Below are 21,319 nucleotides of genomic sequence, written 5' to 3' on the forward strand. Positions count from 1 at the left end.
GATTGTCTGTGCAGCTCTGTTCACGATGGGCGAGAAACAGCAGGGAATTGTTGCCCTCTGTAGCTTCCACGGGAGCCCAGGACCGACAACATGGAAAAAGTGGTGAGAGCAGAATTTGCGGCAGTAACATAAGCAGAGTTTGCTGCGGAAGCTGTGTGACTCTGTTCACGATGGCCGAGAAACAGCGGGAAATGGTTAGATGAAAGAGTAGATAGAAAGAGGAGAGGACATTAGAAGTGGATTCAACATACCAGGAGACAGGCAGTGCACAGTGCTGCACCATCTGCTGGCAGTATGGCATCTGCCGTAGCTGTCATGGAGGAAGGAGCAAGTGATGGCACACACCCAGAAAAACTCGTGATAATGTTTTTGCCCCATCATCCACTGGGAGCTTAACCCACAATTCCAATGGGCGTCAGACTGCAGGAACTGTGGGATAGCTGCCACAGTGCAACGCTCCACCATTCAGTGCTAATCTTGGTATTGTGGACACACTCCGATGAATTCACACGCTTTAGTTGGGACACAACATCAAATGTATGAACTCAATTCAGGAAATTCGAATAAAATAACTTCGAATTAATTTCATACTGTAGACGTACTCTCAGATAAAAACACTCACTGCTATATCCTTCCTCCTCAGAGGCTAAACACTTTGAAATGACTCCCTCAAAGGGAACAGTCCTCTCCTCCTGAAAGGCATGAGACTTGGTGGTTCTGTGTTTTGTTTTTTTAGCTGCCTAAAGTTATATAAATAAACCTCACAAAAAGAGAGCTGGTAAACCATGAAAGTGATCAAATTAGATCACAGTAGTTTCAATGCATTGGGATAACAGGGCAATAGATCCTCCAACACTGGTGTATTTAAGTGGCAACTGTGGTCTTGTCTACACTACCCGCCGGATCAGCTGGCAGCAGCGGTTTCCCCAGGAACTGAAATTAGGGGGGGTGTTCGAATTTACAGGGGGGGCATCAGATCAAAGAAATATATAAAAGAGATACGAATAAAGTAAATGTTTTGTTACGATTATCCAAATTTAACATAAGAATAATGCAAGTTACACCAAAACACATAACTGGTCTAGAGTTCTAAAAAAAATTTACATTTAAAAAAAAAGTATTTATTTAAATTGACTTTTGAAAAGTAAGCCATCATGGGGTAAGAGGAAAGTACTCTCATGGATCCGTAACTGGTTAAAAGATGGGAAACAAACAGTAGGAATAAATTATCAGTTTTCAGAATGGAGAGAGATAAAGTGTGGTATCCTTGAGGGGTCAGTACTGGGACCAGTACTGTTCAATATATTCATCCGGAAAAATGGGTAAACAGTGAGGTGGCAAAATTTGCAGATGATGCAAAACTATTCAAGATAGTTAAGTCCTAGGAAGACTGTGAAGAGCTACAAAGGGATCTCACAAAACTGGGTGACTGGGCAACAAAATGGCAGATGAAGTTCAATGTTGATAAATGCAAAGTAATGCACATGGGAAAGCAATCTCAACTATACATACAAAATGATGGCATCTGAATTAGCTGTTAACACTCGTGAAAGAGATCTTGGAGTCACTGTGGATAGTTCTCTGAAAACATCCACTCAATGTGCAGTAGCAGTCAAAAAAGCAAACAATGTTGGGAATCATTAAGAAAGGGGTAGATAATAAGACAGAAAATATCATATTGCCTCTATATAAATCCATGGTACGTGCACACCTTGAATAGTGTGTGCAGATCTGGTCACCCCATCCCAAAAAATATATATTGGAATTGGAAAAGGTACAGAGATGGGCAACTAAAACAATCAGGGGTATGAAACAGGAGGAGAGATTAAAATGACTGGGAATTTTCATCTTAGAAAAGAGATGACTGAGGGGGGATATGCTAGAGGTCTACAAAATCTTGACTGGTGCAAAGAAAGTGAATAAGGAAATTTTATTTAATCCTTCACATAACACAAGAACTAGCAGTCACCCAATGAAATCAATAGGCAGCAGGTTTAAAAAAACAAAAGGAAGTACTTCTTCACACAATATAAAGTCAACCCAGGGAACTCTTTGCCAGGGGATGCTGTGAAGACCAAAACTATAACAGAATTATAAAAAGAACTAGATAAATTCCTGGAGAACAGGTCCATCTGTGGCTATTAGCCAGGATGGGGAGGGATGCAACACCATGCTCTGAGTATCCCTAGCCTGTTTGCCAGAAGCTGGGAATGGGCAACAGGGGATGGTCACTTGATGATTACCTGTTCTGTTCATTCCCTCTGAAGCACCTGGCCTTGACCACTGTTGTTAGACAGGGTACTGGGCTATATGGACAATTGGTCTGACCCAGTATGACCATTGTTATGTAAAAATTAATTATAATAATAAAAATATTTAGTACAGAAACTCCCCAACATAATGACCTCTCAAGATAGCAACAATGTGAGATAACAACCTTGGCAAATAATGCATTTTAAAAATCTTGGCCTACTAGGAAACATATTGATATAAGTGTCCATTCCCAGTCACAAATCTAGCATTCTGGAGCAAAGTGACTAAAATATATTCCAACAAACAAATGTTTATTTAACATGCCCCTCACTTTTCCCTCCACCTCACTCCACTCAGCAGTGTTGTCCTTGGTCAGTGGAGACTCAGAGTTCAGAGGTGCTTTCACATGAGTACACCTTCCAGGTGGGGGACAAGAAGGCACCTTGTTTGTTCCTCCAGCTGCTCACTGTTCGCTCTGGCCACATCTGTTCGTTGTGCCACCGTTCACTCCACCGCTCTGTTGCCAATGGCCCTGCGCAGTCACCTTCTGCTGCCACTTGCCACTGTGACCTCTGAGAGTTGGTCTCTTGAGGTTCCACCAGCTCTCAGTGATTTCAGCTGAGCTTTCAGTGCGGGAACCTCGCTCATTGCTAGCGCAGTCTGACCTGTCTCTTACACAAAAACACTGTACTCACAGGAACGCTGTCCCCACAACAGGACTAAGCACTTAGACCTGATTGTCAGTGATTTCAGCTGCAGTGGTCACTTAACAGAACAAAAGACTATCTATGGAGCCTAATCAGCTCTGTCTTTAAACAGTGGAGAAGGACAGGTCCCACCCTCTCTCGATGCCTTCAAATCATCACAGGCTAAGTACAGTTCTACTGCTCTTTACTCATACAACAATATTTCATCCTCCATTTCCCCCCCGCCATTCAAGTGGTTTGTAACCCAACCCCAGCCAAAATCTATCACTTGGACAACACAGCTCTGTTTGCTGGATACCTAGGTAGATTAAGTGTGAATGTAAATATAATCTGGCCCTGAAGCCTTTTCCCACAGCCCCAGCTCATCACTAGCTGTCAGGGAGAGCTCATTTAGACTTTGCTTACAAATCATCATTTGAAATTATTAGGTTGGCCAACATCACTGAAATGAATGCACTGACATCATAAAAAACAACAGCTGTATAAGGAAGCTACACTATGTTCATACTTTTCAAATCTATTATACTTCTTCAGACACACATTTTATCATACACTGTATAGCTTTTAAAGTGTGTATTAATGTTTCAGTTTAAATTCAGATTTCCAAACAGTCACTAAATTGGTATGTAACTAGTTCACAAAACTGTTAGGGGTCGGGGTGTTGGGGGAATTCGGGGGGGGGGGGTATAGGGAAATCATTTGCGGGCAGCATTCGATCCAGGCTGAGATTTTCAAAGCTGCCTCCAGGATTTGGGTGCCCAAGTCCCATTACAGGGAGCGGCTTGGAAAATCTTAGCAGTCATCGCTTAATAATCTCCCTCAGTCTGTCGGTCAGCGTTAGAGGCACAGAAGAAAGACCAGGGTTTGGGGGGCGATCCCTAAGGCAATTGCACAAAAAGTATCAGGGCCACACAAACAGAGGGGTGTGGCAGGTTGGTTATTTTAAAGGGCTGTTCGAATACAAATGACTGATTTCAGCTTGGAGAAACTTAAAGCCCAGGGGTTAGGAACACCCCGCAGCACCCCCAGGCCAAGGGAGCCACTGTACGCGAGGCCCCGGCCTGTGCGCGCCCCAGGCTCGACCAACCCCTCCTTCCGCGCGTTCTTCAGCAGCTGCAAGCCGCGCCGTCCTGGCCAGCCCACGAGGCTGTGCTGGTTTGAGTGAGGCTTGGAAAGCTCCAGCAAGCCCGTTGCATTAAGCAGCAGCTCCAGCGTGACTGGAAGGCAGAGGCAGAGCCCTCCCTCCGCCGGCCAGCAGCTGCCCCGCTTCCTCCTCCTCCCTGTCCCAGTGCCTGCCGACGTGGCGTAGCGGGGAGGGAGGAAGGAAGGAGCCGGGGGCGCGTCGGCCCCAGCACAGCTCAGCTGCGAAGCGGTAAGGAACTAAACGGTTTCCCCTTCTTCTCCTACTTCTGAGACTGTCTAGAGAGATTTCAAAGGAACTTCCCTGCCTTGGGGGAACTCGATTCCACTGGCTTTTAGCGGACCAGAGTTCTTGCCGCTGCTGGTTCGTGCCCTGAGAGTGGGGTACGGGCTGGAGCTGGGTTAATAATAGCAAATCTATCCAGCGAGCTGTTTTCCAGGCTTCGTGGCACTTTTCAGTGTGCCCCGTCGCCCCCAAATATCATTCCTCCACCTCTCCCCGGCAGCTGATATTTCCATGGGGTTCTTTAGAATCCCATCAAGGTCAAGTGTACAGTTAATTAAGGACCCTAACAAAAGGGGAAACACCTGCTGCTTAAAAACATGCCCACACTGGACCATTTGCAATATACCCTGCGTCAATGCACACTGAGATTTATTTTGAAATGCCTCTCTGTATTTGTGCTTTCATCTTTGCTTTTGAGGAACTCTGAACTTTGCATCTAAAGCTGGAAACCAGCAGGGGGTACGCTAATCCCAGAGATGAACTACTAAACTACTTGCTACTGCTACTAACGCGTTCTTTTTAAAGCGTGGTGTGGCTTTTAGGCTGCAAGGAAACAGGAGAGATAGTATTTGGGATGCACTCAACTAGGGAGCTATCTTTGTTTTCTTACAGCTTCGTGTAGCTTTTCCTAACTTTACACAGGATTGTAAACTTCAAACTGGTATAAGTGGATGCAGCTCCACTAACATCAACAGAGATGTGTCCACTTACAGCATGTGTGAACATGGCCCTGAATCTTCCTTCTTCAAACCTACAGAAGAACGGTTCCATGTGCTTAGTTTAGATACAGAGGAGCTAACTGATTCAATTACTTTTTAATGTGAATGTAGGCTACTTTTTTGTAGGATCATGTGCATGACCACCTGAATTACACATTATGCTGAGTTGAAACATTTTCATTGCTGTTTTTGTTTCCTTTCATTCTGAAAACTGTTGTTAGCCTCTGTCTAGTAGAATGCTGTATACCTACCTAACTCATTGGGGAAGGGGTTTAACTGACCAATTGCATTCACTTATGATGAACTTAGGTGAGTTTCCAAATATAGGATCCAATCCTGTAAAGTCGTATATATGTATCACTCAAATTTACAAGTGTATATAAATCTTTGCTGGATTAGGTCCATAATTAAGCTATTAGTGCTATATTATGCCATCATATACATGCACATAATTCCACTGAATTCAATGGAAGTTGTGTGCAAATATCTCTGGATAGAATCTATCCTTTAACTAGAAACAAACTATTTCTCATCATGTAGTGCCACCAGAATCATCAGCCAGTAAACACCATTAAAACCTAGACAGAATGTATCCGTACTTCCGCATTTGTGGTATTTGCTATACTCATAATGGCAAACATTGCTAACCTTGTGATAAATGTAACCAGTGTGAGTTGTAAATGCATTTTTCCAAAGATAAGTAAATAACAATATAAACCAATAATTAAAATGTCACCAAGTGCTTGTTGTTTATCTGTGACTTTTACTGTTCATTGACTGTCAATGGTATTCATTGAACTGTACAGACACAGAGGAAGACTCGTCCCTGCCCCAAGGATGCAGCATTGAAAATTGGATAAACAATACACTTGAGACTCCTAAATTCACCGAATAGGATTTGAATTCTTACCTCCAGCATTGCTGTAGCTGTAGCTTTGAATACAAACTTTAATAAACCACACAATTTTGGAGAAATAAGGTGGGTGAGGTAATATCTTTTATTGGACCAAGTTCTGTTGGTGAAAGTGGCAAGCTTTGAGCTACAAAGAACTTTTCCTCAAGTCTGGAAAAGGTTCTCAGAGTATCACAGCTGAATATAAGGTGGAACAGATTGTTTAGCGTAAATAATTAACACACATTCTAAGGGTTTGTCTATACTGCAGTTAAAAACTAATGGCTGGTCTGTGTCCACTGACTTGGGCTTGTGGGGCTTTGGCTCACAGGGCTGTTTAACTGCAGTGTAGACATTCAGGTTCAGAGACCTTGCAATGGAGGAATGTCCCCCAGAATGTGTACATCACAATTAAACAGCCCCTTAGCCTGAGTCCTATAAGCCCGAATCAGCTGACACAGGCCAGCCCCGAGTGTTTAATTGTAGTATAGACATACCCTAAGCGACCATTCAAGGTGAAGACTAAAAGCTCTTGGGAACAGGGATCATGTCTTACGTGTGCAATGCCAGGCATACTGTTAGTGCTCAACCAATAGATGACTATGACCCCTGTACAGTACACCTTTGGACTCTGCCATTGCCACTCCTTCCTCAGGTGCAGTAATTGCTGAATATTCACTCCTTTCCCCTCATGGATTTTTGTTATACAATCTGCACAGAACTTCTCTACGCTGGATGGTGTTTTTTTTTTATTTAATTTCCATCCCTAACTCCTGTGTAATTCCTGTTCAGATCAGGAGTAGATGACATGGCCATTAAAATGTTGGTAGTCACTCTGCCCCAGCACTCTCTGTTGCTCCACAGGTGGAAGCAATAATGTGAAATTTAAAAAAAAAAAAAAGGTCTAATGCCGGGATTGACAACCTTTGGCGTATGGCCCACCAGAGTAAGCTCCCGGCGGGCTGGGCGAGTTTGTTTACTTGCCACGTCCACAGGTTTGGCCAATCGTGGCACCACTGGCCCACGCCATTCCTGCCAGTGAGAGCTGCAATTGGCTGAACCTGCGGACGCGGCAGATAAACAAACCAGCCCGGCCACCAGGGTGCTTACCGTGACAGGCCGCGTGCCAAAGGTTGCTGATCCCTGGTCTAATGTAACAAAGCTGTAATCTTTTCTGGATCAATCAGAGAGACCAGATTCAGGAATTGATAACGTTCTCTGTTTACAAAGAACCAGAGTCAGAAATGTTAATTGTCTCCCATGTTACTATTTTAAGTAAGAAGTGCAAGTTAAAAGCTGCATTACACAGCAGATAAAGTGCTGCTGAAAACAACTGGGCCAGTTGTTTGTTGTCTTTTTCAGCATGAGGACAATTGGAGGAGGAAAGTAATTCAGTGAAGTGAAGGGGAAGTGGGAAAAATAAATATTCTTTAAATGTATAACAAACAAAAAATGACAACCCTGCCCCAAACAGGCATACTGCACCCTCAATAAAAACCAACAAACCTGGGCTATGCCCAACCATCTGTAGATGTGAGTTCCAGAATAGAGAGCTACTGAAAGCACTTGAAATTCTAGGGACACACAGTCCCAAAACACCATCCAAATAACAAACATCTTGAACAAATCGTGGAGAAGCCATTTCAGTAATGAATGCCTGCTGAAAAACTAATGGCTGCTGAAACCATGCCCTGACCTGCCTTCAAGTTCTCTCCCCAACCCAATGCACTAACATGACCACTATTTCATTCAGATTAAGCTTCTGACAGCACCCTCTCATCCCATTCTTAATCAGTGGGTCTGGAAACTATCATGTGGGACTGATGAAAATGAAACCTAGAGCCTGCATGTCCTCTGCATGCCAATGGCACTGCAGCTCAAATCATCTCTCTCCCAATGGCCTTACATTCACCTCTTAACAGGAAAGGAGATGAAAATAAATCTCTATGGCAGTTCTGACAAGAGATCCTTCAGGACAAATGAACAATTCCCTCAAAACACTCTCTGGGGCCTTTAGGAGAGAAAAGAATGGAACCACTTGAGTGATGTCTTCTGTACTTCTTAGGGTGTGATCTTTCAAGCTGCTTAGAGCCCTCATATCTCACTCATCTCACAGGATCAGACTGCAATCTCGCTATATATTTTTCTGCATACATGCAATTTCATTAGCTTACAATCATCACGTAATTTTAACTTAAAATGTTGCTATTTCTTATGAGACTATAAAGGACTGAAAATGAGCTAATGTTAACAAGAATTAACTGAAAAGTGAAGGAAAAAGTTTTAATTTCAGATAAATAGGGATTAACTCTCCTCTCTGGTTTTCTACCAATTTAACTCTTTGGTTAAACTACTCCTAATTTACACTAGTGTAAGCAAGATCAGAATCCAGCTAGTTCTGCTTCAATCATATCAATCAGATTCTTTGTATAGTCTTTCATTACAAATATGTTTATATATAACTCAAGTAGCCAAAATCCAAAGTGCGAGTTATCAACAGTTAAAATGAATTACATTCCTAAGTGATATAACCAACTTCATATACCAGAAAAAGCTTGAATGTGGAGTTCACTTGTTTATTGCATGTAAACTTTTCTATCACTTTAATTACTAGTAAAAAAATTACTGGAAAAAAAACATTAAAAACATGAGAGAGCCCCAGATTTGTGTGGGACAGAAGTACATTTGGGCCTAAAATGAGGAATGTACCTACTAAAACTGTACTCTTGAAGTTATGTATTCATATTTGAAAACTAACTGTTATTGTAAATCTGAAGTAACTCCATGGGAGCTAAGGATCCTACATTTGTGTAAAACTGGTATGAGAGAAGAATCAAGCCCAATATATCTGAAAGGCAGTTCTCCTTCATTTGTCTTTCAAAACCTACATTCAGATAATTTCTCTGCAGCAGCTGATGATATTACAAACTGCTAAATTTCAATAGTGTTCACTTACATAGTAAGGAAGAACAGTTCCCTTCACCACAAAAATTACTGGGTGAAGTTCTCTAGACTGAGTTATACACACAGTCAGACTGGATGATCAGAGTAGTCCTGTCTGTCCTTAAAATCTATTAATTATTTCCCAGTGCTCTCTCCCCTGTTGTGCTGTATATGGTTGTGTTCTCAGCAACCTTGCAGGTAAAACAGACTTCTGAATTGTCAAGTCATGTCACCTGTGGCTCTAGGTAATTAATAAAGAGCTGAGTTTGAATAAATGCATCTATATTTCCTGTCTGCATATATATCCTGCTCTGATTTTCAGTTTTTCTTTAAATGCTTTTCCCTCAAGCGTTACGTGTGCATCAGCTGCCTACACTCACTATGCCCGATTCCAATCCCATCTCATTGCACCTTTCAGGAGGTGCAGCAGAGAAGGTGCAGTCCAGGAGGAATATCACGCAAAGATGGCTTTACACCATCTTTTTGTCTTTTGGATTCCAGGCTGCTTTGGGAACCAGAGTGTCCCCAGTATAAATTAGAGCAGCTCCAGTGCCTGGTTTTACCTAGCATTACCCAGGCTAGCCAATCAGACCTGTCTGGGCAGTCTCTGTCCCAGATCTGTCTGGAGTACACTCCACTGGGGGGCTTTAGGGTTGCAAATACTAAATTAATTTTAGAGAAATTCCCCCCAGAACCCACTGCATGGCCACTTTACACCAGACAGTGTAAAGGGGCCACAAGAGCTGGAATCAGTCCACTGACTTCAGTAGAGTTACTCCTAGTTTTCATCAGTACAAATGAAATCAGAATCAGACTCACTGTAAGTGGGATTTGCAAGAGCTGGAAGAGTCACAAAATATTTTAAGAATGGACTCCACGCACCCCCACTGCTAATGAACAGCATATTTTTATACATCAAAATGCATGTTTTATAGCAGCTTTCATACAAATAGTACTTGAAAATGCTTTACAGAATTCTGGTTCTGGTTCAAAGTTTAAAAAATGACTGTTGAAAAGAAAAATTCAGTTTTCACATGAGATTAGAATATGGATGACATGTAGGATGGATACTAGAAACATTGGGTACGTCTACACTACGGGATTATTCCGATTTTACAGAAACCGTTTTTTTAAAACAGAGTGTATAAAGTCGAGTGCATGCGGCCACAGTAAGCACATTAATTCGGTGGTGTGCATCCATGTACCGACGCTAGTGTCGATTTCCAGAGCATTGCACTGTGGGTAACTATCCCATAGCTATCCCATAGTTCTCGCAGTCTCCCCCGCCCCTTGGAATTCTGGGTTGAGATCCCAGTGCCTGATGGAGCAAAAAACATTGTCGCGGGTGGTTCTGGGTACAGCCTCAACCCCTCCCTCACTGAAAGCAGCAGACAACCGTTCCGCTCCTTTTTTCCTGGGTGAACTATTCAAATGCCATAGCACAGCAAGCATGGACCCTGCTCAGATCAAGACCGCAATCGTGGACGTTGTAAACATCTCGCGCAGTCTATCCTGAACCAGGACCTGCAAAACCGGGCGAGGAGGAGGCAGCTATGGCAGCGCGGCGGCGAGAGTGATGAGGACATGGACACAGAATTCTCTCAAACCATGGGCCCCTGCACTTTGGAGATCCTGCTGGTAATGGGGCAGGTTCTAGCCATTGAACGCCGATTTTGGGCCCAGGAAACAAGCACAGACTGGTGGGACCGCATAGTATTGCAGGTTTGGGACGATTCCCAGTGGCTGCGAAACTTTCCCATGCATAAGGGCACTTTCATGAAACTTTGTGACTTGCTTTCCCCTGCCCTGAAACGCCAGAATACCAAGATGAGAGCAGCCCTCACAGTTGAGAAGTGAGTGGCAATAGCCCTCTGGAACCTTGCAATGCCAGACAGCTACCGGTCAGTCGGGACTCAATTTGGAGTGGGAAAATCTACTGTGGGGGCTGCTGTGATGCAAGTAGCCAAAGCAATCATTAAGCTGCTGCTACGAAAGGTAGTGACTCTGGGAAATGTGCAGTCATAGTGGATGGCTTTGCTGCAATGGGATTCCCTAACTGTGGTGGGGCGATAGATGGAACCCATATCCCTATCTTGGCACTGGAGCACCAGGGCACCCAGTACATAAACCACAAGGGATACTTTTCCATGGTGCTGCAAGCACTGGTGGATCACAAGGGACGTTTCACCAATATCTACCTGGGATATCCGGGAAGGGTTCATGATGCTCGCATCTTCAGGAACCCTACTCTGTTTAAATGGCTGCAGCAAGGGAATTACTTCTCAGACCAGAAAATAACAGTTGGGGATGTTGAAATGCCTGTAGTTATCCTGGGGGACCCAGCCTAGCCCTTGATGCCATGTCTCATGAAGCCATACACAGGCAGCCTGGACTATAGTCAAGAGTTGTTCAACTACAGGCTGAGCAAGTGCAGAATGGTGGTAGAATGTGCATTTGGCTGTTTAAAGGCGCACTGGCGCACATTACTGACTCGCTCAGACCTCAGCCAAACCAATGTCCCCATTGTTATTACTGCTTGCTGTGTGCTCCACAATCTCTGTGAGAGTAAAGGGGAGACCTTTATGGCGGTATGGGAGGCTGAGGCAAATCACCTGGCCGCTGATTATGCGCAGCCAGACACAAGGGCGATTAGAAGAGCACACCAGGAAGTGGTGCGCATCAGAGAAGCTTTTTAAACGAGTTTCATCATGAGCGAGGGTACGGTCTGACTGCTGTGTTTGTTTCCCTTTGATGAACCCTGCCCCCTTGATTGACTCATTCCCTGTAAGCAACCCACCTTCCCGCTTCGATTACAGCTTGCTTTCTAAGGAAATAAAGTCACTATCATTTAAAAATCATGTATTCTTTATTAATTCATTATAAAAAGAGAGAGAGAACTGACAAGGTAGCCTGGGTGTGGTTTGGGAGGAGGATAGGAGGGAAGGAAAAGGCCACTAAAAAAATTTCAAAGTAATGACAGCCTTTTGGTTGTGCTGTCCACGGGGGTGGAGTGGGCAGGTGCTCGAAGCCTTCCCCCACGTGTTCTTACACGTCTGGGTGAGGAAGATATGGAACATGGTGAGTGGTGAGGGTGGTTACACAGGGGCTGCAGCGGCACTCTGATCCTGCTGCTGTTCCTGAAGCTCCACCAGATGTCAGAGGATGTCAGTTTGATCACACAGCAGCCCCAGCGTTGCATCCCACCACCGCTGATCTTCCTGCCTACAGCTCTGATCTTCCTGCCGCTACCTCTCATCTCGAGCATTCCTCCTGTCCTCACGTTCACTGGCATCTTTCCTGTAATTTGCTACCACGTCCTTCCACTCATTCAGATGAGCTCTTTCATTGCGGGTCACTTCCATGATTTCTGAGAACATTTCGTCTCGCGTCTTTTTTTCCCACTGCCTTATCTGAGATAGCCATCGGGATGGAGTAGGGAGGCTTAAAAAATTTGCAGCTGCATGAGGGAGGGGAAAAAAGGGGGAGAAGTATTTAAAAAGATACATTTTACAGAACAATGCTCTTTCACGGTGAACAACACTATTCACTTTACATAGCACATGTGATTTCACTACAAGGTCGCATTTTGCATCTTAATATTGAGTGCTTGCCGCTCTGGTGTTAGAGATTTCACAGACGCAGGTCCGGGCAGCAGAATTCGGCTTGCATGCATCCATGGTAAGCCATTGTCTTTCGGCTTCTGCAGCCTTCATATACACAGTGCCCTCCTTTCCCAAAGACCAGGCAAATCCCGTTCAGTGCTGCTTCTTTCCTGTTAACATGCTTCAGCAGAAACCACCCCCCCATCCAATTCTCTGGGATGATCGCTTTACCCCTCCCCCCACCACATGGCTGGTATCATGGAAGATCACTGCTAGCCAAACGCGAAAAAGCTCAGTGCCAATCCCCCTCCCACCCCCCGCTGTTTGGCTACCTGCAAGGAAGGATTTCTTTTAAGCAACAGGCAAACAGCCCAGTAGGAATGGCCATGTCTGTCCCCATAATTAAATTCCTGAATTTCAACTAGGTTATCATGAATGATATCACTCTCCTGAGGATAACACAGCGAGATAAAGAACGGATGTTGCTTGAGTGCCAACAATCACCGGGACCATACGTAGCTAGGCTTTGTCATGCAATGATACCAGATTACTTGCTACATGCATGGCGTGGTCAGATGTCCTACCAGGGTGGACGGAATAAGGCTGCCTTGCCCAGAAACCTTCTGCAAAGGCTTTTGGAGTACCCCCAGGAGAGCTTCATGGAGATGTCCCTGGAGGATTTCCGCTCCGTCCCCAGACATGTTAACAAACTTTTCCAATAACTGTACTGGCCGCGAATGCATCCCAAGTCCTCAGGGCCAATCAATCATTAAAAAATGCTTGCTTTTAAACCATATTTTATATTTACAAAGGTACACTCACCAGAGGTTGCTTCCATGGCTTCATTGTCTGGGCTAGTGGCTTGGGAGTGCTGGGAGGGTAATTCCGTCTGGGTGAGAAAAAGCTCCGGGCTGTTGGGGAGAACGGAGTGCTGTGTGCCCTCTGCAAGCTCATTCTCTTCTTCCTCCTCCTCATCTGCCCCGTCCGCAGAATCCTCAGCCATGGCTGAGATTACCAACCCCACCATGGAATCCAAGGACAGGGGTGGGGTAGTGGTGGCAGACCCCCCTAGAACTGCATGCAGCTCAGCATAGAAGTGGCATGTTTTTGGCCCTGCCCCGGACCTTCCGTTTGCTTCTTTGGTTTTCTGGTAGGCTTATCTGAGCTCCTTAACTTTCACTCTGCACTGCACTGCGTCCCTGGTGTGGCCTTTCTCCATCATGTCCTTGGAAATTTTTTCAAATGTTTTTTCATTTCATCTTTTGGAACGGAGTTCTGTTAGCACAGAATCCTCTCCCCATATAGCAATCAGATCCAGTACCTTCTGTGTGGTCAATGCTGGAGCTCTTTTTCGATTCTCAGGAGACTGCATTGTTACGTGTGCTGATGAGCTCTGCGTGGTCACCAGCATGGTGAGCTCTCCACGCTGGGCAAAAAGGAAATGCAATTCAAAAGTTTGCGGGGCTTTTCCTGTCTACCTGGCCAGTGCATCCGAGTTCAGATTGCTGTACAGAGCGGTCACAGTGGTGCACTGTGGGATACCGCCCGGAGGCCAGTACCGTCGATTTGCGGCCACACTAACCCTAATCCAATATGGTAATACCGATTTCAGCGCTACTCCTCTCGTTGGGGAGGAGTACAGAAACCGGTTGAAAGAGCCCTTTATATGGATATAAAGGGCCTCGTTGTGTGGACGGGTCAAGGTTAAATCGGTTTAACACTACTAAATTTGGTATAAACGCGTAGTGTAGACCAGGCATTGTTCCAGATGGCAAGAGTTACAGTGGGGCTGCTCTTCTTGCACTTGCATTGGTGAGATAATGGGAGGGACCTAGCGGAAGCCAATGCTAAATAAGCAAACAGAATTTCAGTAACTCAGCCAGAGGCTATGGACCTACTACAGGAGTGTGTGGGTGAGGTTTTGTGGCTGGCAATGTGCAGGAGGTCAAACTAGATGATCATGATGGTCCATCTGGCCTTAGAGTCTATTAGTCTATAATGTGAGGAAAAGAAAAAGACTGGGACAAGGCTATATAGGGTTTTAAGTCTGCAAGATTTCTTTATATTAAGCAATCAAGTGTTCGTTACATGGACTATATGTCCTCTCCTTGATCTCTGCCTGCATCTCTCATTGACATTAATGGGAGTTCCTCCAAGATCAAGGGCTATAACTAGCCTTCACAAATGAACTCTGATGATTTCTATAGATGAAACACTGCACATTTACAACACAGATTTCTGTAGTCTTCTATGTCATTATTAGCATGCTTTGTATCTGCAGTTGGATGGCGAGGAAGGCTATCTAATTCAGTGCCTTTGTGTCATTTAAGAGTTTATGGGATTTGAAATTACTTTGATTAGCTAATATAAATATACTAATTTCTTTGCTTTTTTTAAACAGAAATAAAAATGTCTGACTCAAGTGATGCAATACCCACTGAAGGAAAACCTGAAGTAATGTCAATGCTTAGCAGTGATGTGTTGGCTAATGATGCAGCAGAACACAGTGAAACAGCTGGGATCTTGCATGGGTCTTCCCAAGATGAACAGAGACAAGTTTCTCATAATACTAGTAATGGACACAAAGGGGACATGATTATCAGTGAAAATCCTTTGACTGCAGAAGTAATTGCAAATCAGCCTTCCAGTGGAGAAGTGACTGGAAACATACGTACTGACTGCAGTGAATCTGTGAGCCTTGATCCTGAACCTGCGTCAGAAATGACACCAAATGAACAAAGCAGTCCAGTAAGTAATCTTGCCACTTTCTTCCAAAACATCTTTCCTTGATGGTGATTAGCTTTCTGTACGACAGAATCATGAACATGTTTCCCCACTTTGTGCGAAGGACAGGATGCTGTAAAAATAATATATTCATTGCACTAGCATCTTGCTATGAAATAATCATGGGCAATTTTTTACAAAAACCTAGGAATCATACCAAAAATATCTGTGTTAAAATAATACTGTTTAGGTTGCAGTGAAGCACTCCAAAGTTAGGAAAAGTCAGATTTGCCCATGTAACATTAATTTGACCCCCCTGGGCATATGCACTATGATCTTTAATTTCTCCCACACCCTGGTTCATTCAGTGCACAGGATGGACCAAAAAGTGGGCAGAATTGGATCATGTATGCAATTATAAATTGGTGCTTCCTTATTTCTGAGTTCTTGACTTTGCAACCTATACAATGTCCTAGGAATGTGTTTGTTTTCAAATTTACATTGTGATAGCACCTGGAGGCCTTAATCAGATTTGGGCCACATTGTAGAACTGTACAAACATACAATAATGACAGTCCCTTCCCCGAAGAGATGACAGTCTAAATCTAACCCTATACAGCAAAGCATTTAGGTATGTGCTTAATCCCATTGAGTTCAGTGAGACTTAAGCACATTTTAAATGCTTTGCTGAATAGGGCCCTTTAAAGATAAGACATGACAGATGGACAAACACGAGCTCAAAAGCAAGAGGATGTTTTCCTAAACTAGCTGTATTCGCCGTTCTTAGCTAATTGGTAGTCATAGCCACAATTCACCATCTGTTTAACCATTATCAGATGGCATTTCTATTGTATGTTCCATAGAGCTCATTTACAAAATCTTGAAATGTTTCAGTTATTATTACTATATATTTATTTATATTATTATTACCCACTACTTTGAAAATTATAGTTAATTAGCCAAATAAAACAGTGAGACATCTGAAATTAAAGTATCTTTGGCTGTTGAGGGTTCTTTTCTACTTCAGCTGAGTGCACAGAACTGCTTACTTTAGTACCAATACTGCTATTGCTTGTGGATATAGTGTTTGCTACATCCGTAAAAGCAAAACTTGTTTATTTTTTCATGTCAGCAGAATAGAATCCATGTCCAATCAGAACACACTCTGCAGCTTCTTCATGTTATATTGTAAACTAAGAGGATGTCTGATCAATTATAAACAAGGAATTGTAGGCCAAGGACTGGAGGAAAGAGATTATTTACTCTGCCCCTTTGAAAATCGGTGAAGAAGTTCAAGCACATAAGACATGTACCTTTTCTAATGAACCTGTTTTCCTGGCCAAAGGTCCAGTGCATATTGAACCTAGGTTACAAAGAAGTAGTATAGAGGTTCTAACAAGGCTATTAGTTTCTTAGCCGTATTAAAATGTGAAATACTGAAAATAGTCTAATATGATAATCTCAGCTACTACAAATTATTTTCTTGAGAAAGGGAATGTAGGACTGCATACCATAGCTATTCTCTTCTCCACGCCTGCCACAGAAGCGTAAACTTTCATCAGAAACCTCAATTTAAAGTGCAATTCAATGGACAGTAAGTAAAATAATGCAACACTGCAACATCACCATTGCATATAAGCCGGTATCTTCTCTTGGGTTTATCTTCCCGCAGATTCCCTGATGGCATTACTGTTGAATCACAAACGTAATTATATTGTATTTTCTGCCTGGTGTCGTCATTTATTACATGCTGGATTCTGTTTTCTAATGTTGGTTATTTTTCCTCCCTGTCTTTGGGTAACATACATTTCTGACAGTGGACTTAATATTTTCTTCTGTAGGATTTGGACTCCTCTCCTAAAGGAAGTGGATGGGGAGCTTGGGGATCATGGGGCAAATCTCTGCTGTCAACAGCCTCTGCCACAGTTGGTAAGTGTTCAACCATTGAAGGTTGTGGCATCACTGGAAAGTACTTTTAAATCAGAGTTTTAATGCTCTTAAAAGCAACAATGTCAAAGTAGTTGCTTACACTTGTAAGATTTATAAGCAATCTTATCCTGATTTGAATGACAAAATTACTGGGCTATCATGACCTTTGTAATGTAGAAGAAAGAGGGATTTTCTTCTTGTAAATCATTTTGGCTTTCATGGAAAGTCCAAGGTCCAATAAACTACCCATTGGGTTTCAGAGAGCATGAGGAGATCCTGAATCTTTTTTTTTTTAATTGTAAAGCTCTTTTAACTTCTAATATCTCTTCAAACTTCAAATCCAACCTAGGTCGCTAGTGACCAAAATATATTACATTATCAATTTCTTATGTGACATGAATTTGTAGTTTCAGCTAGCCATATTACAAAGACACCAGTCTAATTTTCATCCTTACTAGAAGTCTTAAAAGAGATGCTAAGAACTGAGTAGGTTCAAAGACTGAATTAACCTTCCCACTCTTCAAGATGGTATCAGGGTTGAGGCAAATTGAGAGGACAGTGTTGGAGAAACTTTCACTGCTGTTGCCCATTCATATTCTTCATTCTCTTTAGGCAGTCTGGCTGGCATCTTTCACAAACAGTGAAGGGTTAAAAAGTCACCTTTTACCCATGCTGACCATAGAGTCATAACTTAGAAATCACAGTATTTTCATTTGATTATATGCACACAAATCACCATTTAAATCCTGGATTTTTGGGAGTGGGCTCTACTAACATCCAAATGTACTATCATTCCTTGAATTAATGTAGGTTTGATAAAGTGAATAAAATATAAGCTGTGTAAAGTAATGGGCATTAAACACTGAGAATTTTCTATGTAATAGCAAGCTCATGGCACGAGCAGGGCCTTTGTATATGTTATGATTATTTAGATTATAACTAATAGGCATTTCAAGGAATTTCAGAAATGGATGCAGTGAGTTTAGTGGGGGAGATTTAAGTTGGATATTAGGAAAAACTTTTTCACTCGGAGAGTGGTGAAGCACTGGAATGGGTTACCTAGGGAGGTGGTGGAATCTCCTTCCTTAGAGGTTTTTAAGGTCAGGCTTGACAAAGCCCTGATTGGGATGATTTAGTTGGGAATTGGTCCTGCTTTGAGCAGGGGGGTGGACTAGATGACCTCCTGAGGTCCCTTCCAACCCTGACATTCTATAATTCTATGATATTCTATGATTCTAGTCATGTTAGATTAAAACAAAAATGTATATGCTTTGAACAGAAAGGAAATGCAGTATTCTCAGGTTTATACTTTATATACATATAATAGCATTGCTGTTACAAATAACACATGTGTAAAGTCTTTCATATAAGTACTGCCGACCTCTGACTGTAATCCCCTAATAGGTAGTTTCTTGCATGGGGAAACAAATATGTAACAGTCGACTCTTCAATCTAACAGAGAAAGGTATAAAATGATCCCACTGCTGGAAGTTGCAGCTAGACAAATTCAGACAGGAAATAAGGTATACATTTTTGACAGTGAGAGTAATGAAGCATCGGAACAATTTTTCAAGAGTCTTAGTGGATACTCCCTCACTGACTATTTTTAAATAAAGGATCTGCTCTAGGAATTTCTTTGGGGGAAGTTCTATGGCCTGTGTTAAACAGGAGGTCAGACTAGATGTTCACAATGATCCCTTCTTTTTGGACTCTATGAATCTCTTAATATAACCAAGAAATATGCAGGAGAGCTGTGGGTACTGAAATACAAAACATTCTTCCAAGCAAGTGAGATGTGTCATGCAATAGTCTTCTTATTTCAATTACCTAACTTGCTTACAATTATTATATCTGTATTTTCACACAGTGCTCAGAAAGTTTCTGTATTTGATGATATAATGGCTAGCATGCATCTTTATCAATGTCTTTTTACTAAATGAAATACAGTAACTCCTCACTTAACATCTTTCTGGTTAACATTGTTTTACTATTCGGTTGCTGACCTATTAAAGAACATAAAGTCCTACAATGTTCCCTTATAACATTGTTTGGCTCCCCCTACTCTGCCTGCACGGGACTCCTGCCCAGGAGCGGGGTTGGGGCATGGGGGATTGCTCTGCTCCACCTGTCTGGCATTCCAGCTGGGGCGCGGGCAAGCCCCTATACCTCCACACTGCTCCCCAGCAGGAGCCCTGGGCAGGCAGAACAGGACAAGCCCCCGTGGCCGCTCCCTGGCAAGAGCCCTGGGTGGGCGGAACAGGGCAAGCCCCTGCGCCTCACCCCGGTCCCTGGCAGGAGCCCCAGGCCGGTGGAATGGGGCAAGCCCCACGCCCTGACCCTGCTCCCCAGCTGGAATGTCTGGTGGGCAGAACAGGGCAAGCCCCCGCGCCCCAACCCTGCTATGCCCCTGCCTCAACCAAGCTTCACAATCATCATTCGTGAGAACAGTATTAAATTGTTAAAAATTATTTAAAACTTATACTATATAGGTATATAATGTCTTTTGTCTGTCAGAAAACATTTCCCTGGAACTTAACCTTCCCCCCCTTTACATTAATTCTTATGGGGAAATTGGATTCGCTTAAAATTATTTAGCTTAAAGTTGCATTTTTCAGGAACATAACTAGCATGTTAAGTGAGGAGTTACTGTATTTACTCCACTATGTGATCAGGTTATTGTCTAATGGTTCTCCTACACTGGATATAAATCTTATCACTACTGCAACTCTGTTCATCTCCTTTGTGTGTATGCATTATGATACCATCTTTAATTACAAGATCACGTACTATTTTTTCCACAGGACCTCTGCCTCTTTCAGTGCACAGAATGGACCTACTCTAGGGATGAATCAGGGTTGTTAGTGAAGGAGGCTATTGTCTGTAGGATCCCTGCTTCATTTATTTCTGAAGCTGAATGTGTGTAGTGAATGAGGCAGAGGATTTGCAAGAGAAAGAATAGTCTCATGCTTAAGCAGGGCTGGCTCCAGGTTTTTTGCCATCCCAAGCGGCGAGGGCGGCGGGGAAAGCTGCAATCCACCGCATCACTTCATTCTTCGGCATCAATTCAGCAGCTGGTCCTTCCCTCCGAGAGGGACTAAGTGACCCGCCACCGAATTAACGCCGAAGACCCTGACGTGCCGCTCCCTTCCATAGGCTGCCCCAAGCACCAGCTTGCTACGCTGGTGCCTGGAGCCAGCTCTGTGCTTAGTTGAATGCTGCCCTGGAGAATCGGATTCTAATCCTCCCTCTGCCCCAGAGTTCCTGTGTAATGTTAAACCAAACAATTCCCATGTGGTCACTAATTGTATTTTCTAATTTTCTGGGTGCTCAACTTTAGACCCTGGGGGTCTGATTTGCAGAAGTGCTGAGCCCTCACCACTGCAGCTGAAGAACTGGGAACTGTGCTTTGAATATATAAAGTGCAATACAATGCTCTGTATTCTGAAAAATCAAGTGTTGGGCATCTCAGATTGGATACACAAAACTAGTAGATACTTTTGACCTTAATCTCTTTGTGCCACAGTTCCCCATCTATAAAATGGGGATAATACCAGGACCTAACTTTACAGGGTGTTGTGAAAATAAATAAATTGATAATATTAATAAAGTACTCAAATTCTATAGTAAAGAGAACTACAGAAAAGCCCATTAGGAAATTAATAAATATGTCTTCAGAGCACAGTATGAATAGTGTACAGTAAGTAAGACATGAGGCCACACTTTGAAGAATGAGGAGAAAACAAAATATTGAATAACTGATCCTTAAGAGAGCACCATCCATCCCGTGCACTGAATGAGGCAGGGATCCTTTGGAAAAAATAGCATATAATGAAGACAGTATCATAATCAAATTTCCTAGGGTGCTGAAATAAGGCTACACAAGCAACATGTATTCTAGTATTTCCTAACGTTAAGTGTGCTTGTTTTTGCAACTCTAATAATATTCTTGTAACATAGGATTTTTTTAAATGTGTGATAAATATATCTAATTAAAAATGTCTCCCTCTTTGTGTATGAAAGGCAACTGGGACTTAATGACCTCTAGCCTTTCTGATGTTCTTATGTATTACTGTCTCTGAATTGTATGCTGAAATTATCTAAGTAAGGCCAAATCCAATCCTTAG

At 42.9% G+C, this 21,319-nt stretch overlaps 1 protein-coding gene across 2 annotated transcripts in view; it reads left to right on the forward strand.

The window, feature by feature from the left end:
• The first annotated feature begins 4,061 nt into the window (after positions 1–4,061).
• The window catches only part of FAM114A1 (family with sequence similarity 114 member A1), a 67,077-nt gene continuing 49,819 nt past the window's right edge, over positions 4,062–21,319 (forward strand). Inside the window, exons 1-3 of one of the 2 annotated variants that reach the window (XM_030564291.1) lie at positions 4,062–4,332; positions 14,944–15,290; positions 17,108–17,195. In XM_030564291.1, coding sequence (XP_030420151.1) covers positions 14,952–15,290; positions 17,108–17,195 — 427 coding nt within the window. In that variant the 5' untranslated portion in view covers positions 4,062–4,332; positions 14,944–14,951. Of the gene's footprint in view, positions 4,333–5,953; positions 6,085–14,943; positions 15,291–17,107; positions 17,196–21,319 lie in introns of those variants that run through there. The other variant, XM_030564292.1, reaches the window with a different exon arrangement.

The sequence above is a fragment of the Gopherus evgoodei genome, chromosome 5 (assembly GCF_007399415.2).
Source record: "Gopherus evgoodei ecotype Sinaloan lineage chromosome 5, rGopEvg1_v1.p, whole genome shotgun sequence".
Taxonomy (NCBI): domain Eukaryota; kingdom Metazoa; phylum Chordata; order Testudines; family Testudinidae; genus Gopherus; species Gopherus evgoodei.